Here is a 9,844-nt window from a genome sequence, read left to right as displayed (position 1 = left end):
ACCAAAACTGGGCCAGGAGACAGTGACCCAGCGGTGGAGGTGGTCGGTAAAACACGGCCCTCGCAGCGTCCGAGCCGCCCCCGGGAGACGCCCGCTGCGCCGCTCATTAAAAATGCACGATCATCGGGCCGGCGATCGGCCGACAGCCGTCTGTGTGTCTGTCTGCGCCGGTGAGTGTATGTGCCGGGCGGTGTGGACGGGTCGGAGGGCTCGGTCATGTGTGAGGAGGAATTCCCAATGTGAGGCGATGCAATCTGACCATCTGTGCCCTCCCTTCCCCTGATTGTCCGGTCACGTGTCTCCTGACCACCGCTGGGACAGCGGCGGCGCAGACGAGACATATCCGGCGCGGCTGCTACCGCCACCAGCAGCTCCCAGCTATCTGGCCGATTATCTCCGATAGCGACATACTATACCGGGGGCAGCGGGACGCCTTTGTTTTTGCTTTCATTAGGTGTCGGGAGAACGGGCGGGGATGTCGTAAAAAGTAGCGACGTCATAAAAATATAGCGCGTCGGTGCGGAGAGCGGTCGGACCGAAAATTGGCCATGAGTGACCAGAAGGGCGGACGGTTCGGCTACCGATTGGGTATTATACAACGACCGGCGACCGCAGCGGTCGGGTTTGCGGTCTGGAGGAATTTCTGAGCGCCATTTATAATGAATTAGGGAGATAAAGTTTATCGCATGCAAGGCACGCAAGAGAAACGCTATCGAGAACAAAACTGCATGAATGCGAAATTAATTGATGTACCGTTCTTCATAAATGCATGGTTAAGTTTGAGGTTAAAGCTTTCAATGCACGAAGGCGTCGTCCTGTTAGGGGTCACCCAACCATGACCTCGCCCTCCTCCGCACCGCGCTCCTGAATTACGCATGTATCTGTGCCGGAACTGCGAGTATAAATGACCGCTCAATTAAACTCTCAAGCTGTCATTTATCACTGACGGAAGCTGGGCCACACCAGTGCCCACCTTCCTGCCAGATCCCTCCTCTCATTCCCCGCCCGAGGCGGGATTTGGGCGGGATTATCCCAGCCGGAAACTAACGTGTTGTGCCACTGAATGGTTGGTCAGCACAACTAACCCGTGCTGTAAGGCTTAGGGCGCCTCCGGGCAGCAGAGGTCGTGACCTGGCCCGTCTAATGGTCGACAATCAATGAAATAGCTCGGTGATGGCTTTATAATACGTGCTAATGGTTTTCGGCACACGGAAGGAGAATGGGGGAAATGTGGGGCGCGTGTGGGGTGGTGTGTTGACGGATATTTGGGCGGGAGTGGACCAGGAAGCGGTAATGGGGAATCGAGGTGGAAACAGGTGCCGCTACTGCAGGGAGCTGCGCTCAGGTGTTTTAGTTCAGTTATGCATTTATTTTTTGCTGGAAGCATAGTATAAGCTAAGCTTAAAGTTTGTATGCGCTTACTCAAACCCAGCTTGTATACCGTTATTCACACTCCTTCTATAAAAGCTATTCGGAAACTATCAAATCAAATGTCATAACAGTATAGCAAAATGTCGCGGTGAAACTATACACCCATGGCAGCAGTTCCATTCAGCACTCGGTAACACCCATGGCAGCAGTTCCATTCAGCACTCGGTAGTGACTGGCTTCTACATTTGTCTGACTCCAATCCTCAAACGTATCCCCACGATTCAGGCGGTGACTGCAACGTAGGATGGGTCTCTAACACCAGATTACCACCTGCGTGGCGCGTGACTGCATCGCGACATACGTCACTAACACCACTACCTGCGCGGCGCTTCGTGCGGAGACTGCATTTCCGCGTATGCCACTATCACTAGCCTTCCGCTATCTCCGGACTTCCTGCTATTTCTCGGCTTCCGATCACCTTAGGTACACCAACGATCATTTGTGTGGATTCCCAATACGTGGGAAATGTGTGTTCAATACCACCACCGAAAGATACCATGAAATACCACTTGGCAAACAATGCGACACTTGATACCAAACCCAGTCAGTCGTAAACTCTCGTTGACTGGCCGAATGCCTCGTGTCATTGTTTCTTTTAGCTGTATTTGCCAGGGCAAGGCACACTGCGATTTTCGACAGTTGGAAAGCACGAGGATGCTGTGGAGCTCGTCTGGGAAAGTGGGATTGAAGATTATCTGGTGTTATTTTAGCATGAGCGCCTGAAATGCGGCGTCTATGAAGTTCACATAACGAGACTGATGTCTTCCAAATGGAATGCATCATACAACTACTGTAAGCGCGAAGATGTATTTCTGTCCTTTATTCCTTTTATTTACCGGCCACAACCTCCAGCGTGGGCTCTCCTCATGTATGTTTTGAGACGTTTAGTTTTTGCCCCGCCGAGTCTGTGTAGAAGGCGGCCGGCCTGTGTCTGCAGTGGTAAAAGCGATATAATTCGGTAAGATGTTTATTTTCGGTTATTTAGGCTGGTTTAGTTCAATTTAATTTGTTATTCTGCTTCTCGGTATTTTTATTGTGTTTTGTCGCTTTCGTTTACCTAGTTGAATGATCGGAATCGTTTTGGCACGGCGCCAGGCGAGGAGGCGAATTGTAAGTCCTCAAGTGCTGTATGGGACCTGACTGTGTGATTTTTCGTTTTAGGAACCGTGTGTTGTGTCAACCCGGCATAATACATGAGTACCGAGATATCGCCTCTAAGAGGGGCCCGGCGAGTGAGACACCTGCTACGAGCCCACTTTGAGGCAACAAGCGAACTGCTGCAAAAAGCACAGGCGGTCACAGTTCCGAATTCGCCTGAAGGACGCCACAGACGCTGGAAACCGCAAGTACAGTCTCCAGATCTGCAACTGGCGTATCTACTGCTTCACCTCCTCCTGATGAGGGGATCTTCAGCCTGCACTTCCGCAGCCTGGCTGTCACCTGCTGCACAGCAACCTGCGCGAGACCTGACCAGTACTTGGCATTACGCCAACTGCATCTGAACTGTGGTGAGCAGAGACGGCCGTTTCATATATGCTGCTAAGGACTTATCTATACTGCTTGCTACCAAATTGCAGCTGGTGATTGAACTTTTTGATGATGTGCCTTCAGATATGTTGCTGTGCATAGCCTCGTTCGTCGTCAACTGGAGATAGTGAATGTGCTGCCTGATGTTAAATGTTGAGACGGTTGTTATATCTGTAGAATTGGCTGTTGAATGAGTGGAACATGCCCATGCGTGCCCATGCTGTAGAAAGAGTGATTTTGTAGGGCATCCATAACCAGGTTGACGGGTTTGACTTCTGTAGAAGGTGACATTTCAGTTGTCAAATGTTGAAACTTGAAAGCTCCTGATAGTTCTGCCTGGAGTCCCTAGCCAGATATTCCTGAATCCTCAGCCTGGAAGGCCATTGATAAGTTCATTGAGGGGTTGAGAGGATCATTACTCTTCAGAAGATCTGAGGTTTCTGTCTTAAGTTATCATGGACTTGTCAAGCCTAACAGTTCCATTGTTGAAGGCACAGCTGCTAGCAAGAAATGTTGACATCAGAGGAACTAAAGCTGTTCTTGTAGAACGATTGAGAGAAGTTCTTCATGGTGAAGGTGTTGATGAGGCATTCTTTGTTGCTCAGCTGTTTGGCAACCCTACAGGTGGAATGGAACAGGCAGATGAGTCTGCAGAAGATCCGTCAGCCATTGTGAGGCAGCACGTCAGCGCTCCAGTGCCCAGCCAGCCAGAGGTGAAGAGTCCAGGTGGTCCGGGCTACCTTGCCCCGGTGAATCCTGAAGATGCTGATCCTGAAGATGCTGATCGAAGACTGAAGACGCTGATCGAAGACCAAGAGAACGGAAGAGGACGAAAGCAAGGGGACGGAGGTCAGCCAACTGATGATGTGAAGCCAGGTGACAGTGTGTCTCAAGTGGGTGCGTCCCTAGCATCCAGGCATTCTTCAGGATCGTCAGGGACACTGGCGTCTCTGAGGGCTCAGCAGGCTGCCAAGCAAGCTGCTCTGAAGGTTAAAATGAAGTACTTGAGAGAGAAACAAGCACTGGAACTCAAAGAACAAGAGCTCAAGATGAAGAAAGAGGAACTCGAGCTGCAGCAAGCCCTGGCGGAGTCAGAGGCTATTGAAACAGCACTGACGGCAAGCAGCCCAAACTCTGCTGTCTCTGGAGGTGTTGACCAATATGCAAATGACATTGGTCAGAACCCAGTCACTGTGAAGCAGATCTCTCGCCCCCAGGTATCAGCTCCGGAAGTTGGAGGAGTAGATGGTGAGGACCCTCACTCTGCTTTGATGAGGAAGCTGTTGACATCAAGCATCCTTCCTAAACCTGAGATTCCGGTATTTTCAGGAGACCCGACCAGGTTTCATCAGTTTCTCAGGGCTTTTGACGGACGTATTGACAGCGTTGTGACAGATGAAGGCGACAAGCTTTGCTACCTGGAGCAGTTCACTTCAGGAGTACCACGTGATATTGTCAGAGGGTGCATGTTTATGTCATCAGGTGGATACCAGGAGGCGAGGAGATTGTTGCTGAAGAGATATGGCAATCCTCAAAAAATGACTGAATCTTTTATCGAAAGGTTGATGGCCTGGCCTCAGGTAAGAAATGATGACGTGACGGCTCTGGATCGCCTGGCAGTGGAGCTGCGGACCTGCAGCAATGCAGTTGGAAGCCTGGGTGGAGCCGATGAACTCAACCATCCCAAAACCCTACGGAGACTTCTCGAGAAGTTGCCATTCTCGATTCAAGAGGGATGGAGACGAGAAGTGGACAGGATCGCAGAAAGGAATGAAAGACAAGCTTCATTCACAGACCTGGTGAACTTCGTTGAGGTAGAGGCACGGATAGCGTCAAACTCCTCTTTTGGTCGTCAGCTGTTTTCGAACTTCTCGAAGAAGACGTCAGACCCTAGAAGCTCAAGCCCTAGAGGTCAAGTAAAGAAGTGCAACCGCATCGAGGCTGATCAACAGCGGGCCTGCCTCTTCTGTGGAGAAGAGCATCACGTGGAGGCCTGCAAGAATCTAAGGATGAAATGTCGCACAGAAAGGGAGACCTTCGTAAAGAACAACGGCCTCTGTTTTGGATGTCTCAACAAAGGACATGTGTCAAAGTTCTGTAACAGAAGGAGGACATGCGCGATCTGTAAGAAGAGACACCCAACATCTTTGCACTATGAACAGCAGCCTCAGCAACCAAGTGAAGGAGAACGGACGCAGAGTCCTCAAGAACAAACAAGAGTGAAGAGCCTGGGGGTTGATCTGCTGAAAACAGGTGATGGGTTGAAGTCGAGGACGCCAGCCGTTATGATGTCCATCTTGCCAGTCAGGGTGTGGTCTTCGGATGGTGGTAAGGAAGTTGAGACCTACGCTTTCTTGGATGGAGGCAGCTCAGCTACATTCTGTTCAAGGTCTCTTCTGGATGAGCTGGGAGTTGTTGGGGAAGACACCAAGATCTCGATGACCACAGCTTCAGTCGAGAATCAGGAGCTGGACAGTCGTGTAGTACGAGGGTTGAAGGTTGCCAGCTTGGACGGCGACAACATGATTCCACTCCCTCCTACTTACACTCTCAGTGCCATCCCTGTGAAGCATGAGGATATGGCCTCAAGTGAAGATGTTGATCAGTGTGCCCAATTGAGGGGGATCGAGTTGCCCCGCATCGATGCAGAGATTGGACTCCTGATAGGAAATGATTGCCCAGAAGCTCTCCAGCCTGTAGAGATCAGAAGAAGTCAGAACGGTGGTCCGTACGCTATTCGAACAGACTTGGGTTGGGTGGTGCAGGGCCCGAGGCACAACTCTCTGCTGGATGGAAGAAGAGTGAAGGTAAACCGCGTGCAAGTTGACAAGATGAAGCTTGATGAGATGCTGGTCAACATGTACGACAAAGAATTTCCAGAGAAGATCAGCGCCACCGAGAAGGGGCCCTCAGAGGAGGATCGTCGCTGGATGGAGAAGGTGACTCGGAGTTGTAAACGACAGGCAAATGGACACTTCCAAATAGCGTTGCCATTCCGAGATACTGACCCTGCGATGCCAAACAACAAGACATGCGCTCAAAGAAGACTCGTGGGCCTCAAGAAGAAAATGGAGAAGGATGTGAAGTTCTCTCAAGACTACCGCAAATTCATGGAGGACATGTTCAGGAAGGGACATGCCGAGAAGGTTCCCACGGAGAGCCTGACAAGAAATGATGGAAAGGTGTGGTACATACCTCATCATGGGGTTTACCACCCGTTCAAAAAGGAGAAGATCCGAGTAGTCTTCGATTGTGCGGCAAGGTTTCGGGACGTTTCCCTGAACAGTGTTCTCATGCAGGGGCCAGATCTCGCGAACTCGTTGACAGATGTTTTGGTGCAGTTCAGAGAGGGTCCTTGCGCGTTTATGGCTGACGTGGAAGCTATGTTTTATCAGGTAGCTGTTCCTGAAGAGGACCGAGACGTCATGAGGTTCTTGTGGTGGCCAGGTGGCGATTTCTCCAGAGATCCGGAGGAGTTCCGGATGACCGTGCACTGCTTCGGGGCAAGCTCATCTCCAAGCTGTGCCAACTTCGCTTTGAGAAAGTGTGCTGATGACAAGGAAGACTGCGATCCCGAAGTGAGCAAGGCTGTGAAACAGAAGTTCTATGTAGATGATTGCCTTGTGTCAGTTGAAACGCCAGAAGATGCTGTGAAGATGGCGAAGGAGCTGAAAGATGTGTGTGATCTGGGCGGTTTCCGACTAACAAAGTTTGTCAGCAACAGCCGTGAGCTGCTCGAGTCGGTTCCAAAGGAAGAACGTGGGAGATGTGTCACTGAACTGAACCTGAGTATCGACGCGCTTCCAGTGGAGAAGGTCCTGGGTGTGTGCTGGACGTTGGAGGACGATGCACTCAGCGTAAGGGTGACGACAAGAAGTTCGCCGGCTACCAGAAGAGGCATTCTCGCGACGATCGCAGCCATGTATGACCCCCTGGGAATCGTGTCGCCAGCCGTTCTTCGAGGACGCCTGATCATGCAGGACTTGATGAGGCTGCAGTTGGATTGGGATTCATCCATTCCTTTGCAGCAGAAGACACAGTGGGAAGCATGGGTGGCGAATCTTCCTGGACTGGCAAAGGTGACGCTTCCGAGATGTTACCGGCCAGTTGGCTTTGGCGACGTCGTATCGGCTCAGTTGCACAACTTCTCGGACGCCAGCCAACAGGCTTACGCCTGTGTCACGTACCTGCGCCTCACGAACTCTGCCGGCAAGGTTCACTGTGCGTTCGTTTTTGGAAAGGCACGCGTGGCTCCATTGAAGGCGATGACAATTCCGCGGTTGGAGCTCGCTGCAGCCACGATGGCTGTCAGGATAAGCACGATGCTGGAGAAGGCTCTTGAGATGTCTATCCACGGAGTCTACTATTGGACAGATAGTACCACCGTGCTGCGGTACATCCGAAACGACCGGGCCAGGTATCACACCTTCGTTACAAACCGCCTCGCAGTGATCCGTGATGGATCAGCAACCTGCCAGTGGAGACACGTCGGCTCCAAGCAGAACCCAGCCGACGATGCAACCAGAGGAGTGCAGACCGAGCGCTGGCTGCGCGGCCCAGAGTTCCTGTGTGAAGAGGAGGCGCGGTGGCCTCAGATGCCGGCAGCCATGGTCACTGAAGAAGACGACCCAGAAGTGAGGAAAGAAGTCAAGGTCGCCACAGCTGTCATCGAGGAAGAGACTCCGACCTGGAGGCTGATTAGGCACTACTCAACCTGGTACCGGCTAAAAAGAGCAGTTGTGTGGATCAGACGCGTGGCGCAGATCCTCAAGGCGCGGAAGTCAGGGAAAGAGGGAGCATCTTTCAGCGGACGCATCACGGTGGAAGAGCTCGATCAAGCAGAGAGGGCAATCGTTGGCGTCGTGCAGGCGTCGGCGTTTCCAGAAGAGCTGAGTTCGCTGAAGAGAGGTGGCTTGGTCAAACGATCCAGTCCTCTGTTCCGGCTCAATCCTCAGATTCAAGATGGCATCATTTGTGTCGGAGGCAGACTGGGCGCTGCGCCTGTCCACGCGCGTGCACGTCATCCGTTCCTGCTGCCGGGTAAGGGCCACGTAACGGACTTGGTGATCCGAGCCTTCCACGCGCTGGCCGGTCATTCCGGCCGTGAACACGTGCTGGCTGCCCTCCGCAGCAGGTACTGGATCATCAAGGCCAACTCAGCAGTCCGAGCGGTGTTGTCAAGATGTACCAGCTGCAGAAGAAGACAGGCACCGGTCGTGAGTCAAGTGATGTCAGACTTGCCGCCTGAAAGAGTCACACCGGATGAGCCTCCTTTCACCAAGGTTGGATGTGATTACTTTGGCCCGTTCTTTGTGAAGAGTGGTAGAAGGCAGAGCAAGAGATACGGTGTACTCTTTACCTGCTTGACCACTCGTGGGGTTCACATAGAAGTGGCAAACAGTCTTGATACAAGCTCGTTCATCAATGCACTACGGCGCTTTCAAGCCAGGCGGGGTCAAGTTCAATACATCCGTTCCGACAATGGAACAAACTTTGTAGGGGCGGAACATGAACTGCGCGAAGCTGTGTCCAACCTGAACAGTGAAGAGGTGCATAACTTCTTACTTCAGAAGGGCATCACTTGGATCTTCAATGCGCCAGGAGCATCGAGCCACGGAGGCGTCTGGGAACGTCAAGTTCGAACCATCAGGAAGGTTCTGGAAGCCTTGCTTCAGGAGCAGACAATGGACGATGAAGCAGTTCACACACTCATGTGTGAAGTCGAAAACGTCATCAACAGCCGTCCGCTCACCCCCGTTTCCAGTGACCCTGCAGACCTGGAACCGATTACGCCAAATCACCTGTTGTTGCTCCGGGGCGGCGCTGTTCCACCCGGCATCTTTGTGAGGTCAGACAGCTTCTCCAAGCGACGATGGCGCCAGGTTCAGTACCTCGCAGACATCTTTTGGAAAAGATGGGTGTCGGAGTATCTGCCGCTGTTGCAGCACAGACAGAAGTGGATGAAAACTGAAAGAAACCTCTCAGTAGGGGATCTCGTCTTGGTTGTTGACTTATCTCTTCCGCGACTTCAATGGCCTTTAGGACGTGTGGCTGAGGTGTTCCCAGATGCTAGCGGCCATGTGAGGACTGTTATTGTCAAGACGGCACGCTCAGTTCTCAAGCGACCGATCAACAAGCTGGTGCTCGTGCAAGAGGAGTAGCGGGTTTCTGTTTGAATCAGGTGGAGGTTGGATAGCTTACCTTGTATTGGTTGTAGTTCAGCTGGTGGCGGCTTGCCAGCCTTCATCAGGTCGGAGAGAGCCTAGAGTTTGGTTGAACCTTGATCGGTTCAAGGAGGAGGGTGTAAGCGCGAAGATGTATTTCTGTCCTTTATTCCTTTTATTTACCGGCCACAACCTCCAGCGTGGGCTCTCCTCATGTATGTTTTGAGACGTTTAGTTTTTGCCCCGCCGAGTCTGTGTAGAAGGCGGCCGGCCTGTGTCTGCAGTGGTAAAAGCGATATAATTCGGTAAGATGTTTATTTTCGGTTATTTAGGCTGGTTTAGTTCAATTTAATTTGTTATTCTGCTTCTCGGTATTTTTATTGTGTTTTGTCGCTTTCGTTTACCTAGTTGAATGATCGGAATCGTTTTGGCACGGCGCCAGGCGAGGAGGCGAATTGTAAGTCCTCAAGTGCTGTATGGGACCTGACTGTGTGATTTTTCGTTTTAGGAACCGTGTGTTGTGTCAACCCGGCATAATACATGAGTACCGAGATATCGCCTCTAAGAGGGGCCCGGCGAGTGAGACACCTGCTACGAGCCCACTTTGAGGCAACAAGCGAACTGCTGCAAAAAGCACAGGCGGTCACAACTACAAAGGACCCAAATGTTTAGTGATGCTTTTCTTATGTTGATATCGCATCAAATAAGGCTGTTTTTCCCCT

General features: G+C 51.7%; 1 protein-coding gene across 4 annotated transcripts; it reads left to right on the top strand.

Moving 5' to 3' along the window:
* The first annotated feature begins 2,234 nt into the window (after window positions 1–2,234).
* On the top strand, window positions 2,235–9,675 carry LOC122379626. Of its 4 annotated transcripts, XR_006256204.1 has the most exons (3): window positions 2,235–2,389; window positions 2,593–2,939; window positions 9,631–9,675. XR_006256204.1 is itself a non-coding variant. In XM_043361967.1 (2 exons), the coding sequence occupies exons 1-2, from the start codon at window positions 3,414–3,416 to the stop codon at window positions 8,363–8,365; spliced, it is 4,419 nt and encodes a 1,472-aa protein (XP_043217902.1). In that variant the 5' UTR covers window positions 3,192–3,413; the 3' UTR covers window positions 8,366–8,505. The 4 variants fall into 4 exon arrangements, 1 of the variants encoding a protein (XP_043217902.1); XR_006256205.1 differs by having other exon boundaries at window positions 2,235–2,939; XR_006256203.1 differs by lacking the exons at window positions 2,235–2,389; window positions 2,593–2,939 and adding an exon at window positions 3,192–9,427.
* The last annotated feature ends 169 nt before the right edge of the window (window positions 9,676–9,844 follow it).

This window comes from Amphibalanus amphitrite, unplaced genomic scaffold (assembly GCF_019059575.1).
Source record: "Amphibalanus amphitrite isolate SeventyFive unplaced genomic scaffold, NRLGWU_Aamphi_draft 000081F_arrow, whole genome shotgun sequence".
NCBI lineage: Eukaryota > Metazoa > Arthropoda > Thecostraca > Balanomorpha > Balanidae > Amphibalanus > Amphibalanus amphitrite.
The sequence above is the reverse complement of the archived record's forward strand: the minus strand, read 5'-3'. Positions and strand labels throughout refer to the sequence as shown.

Excerpts from the sequence above, each read along its gene's own strand:
- LOC122379626 (XM_043361967.1), top strand. The coding sequence starts at position 3,414 with ATGGACTTGTCAAGCCTAACAGTTCCATTGTTGAAGGCACAGCTGCTA. Across the intron at positions 7,791-8,323 it reads GCATCACGGTGGAAGAGCTC|GACCACTCGTGGGGTTCACA; the intron begins GATCAAGCAGAG and ends CTTTACCTGCTT.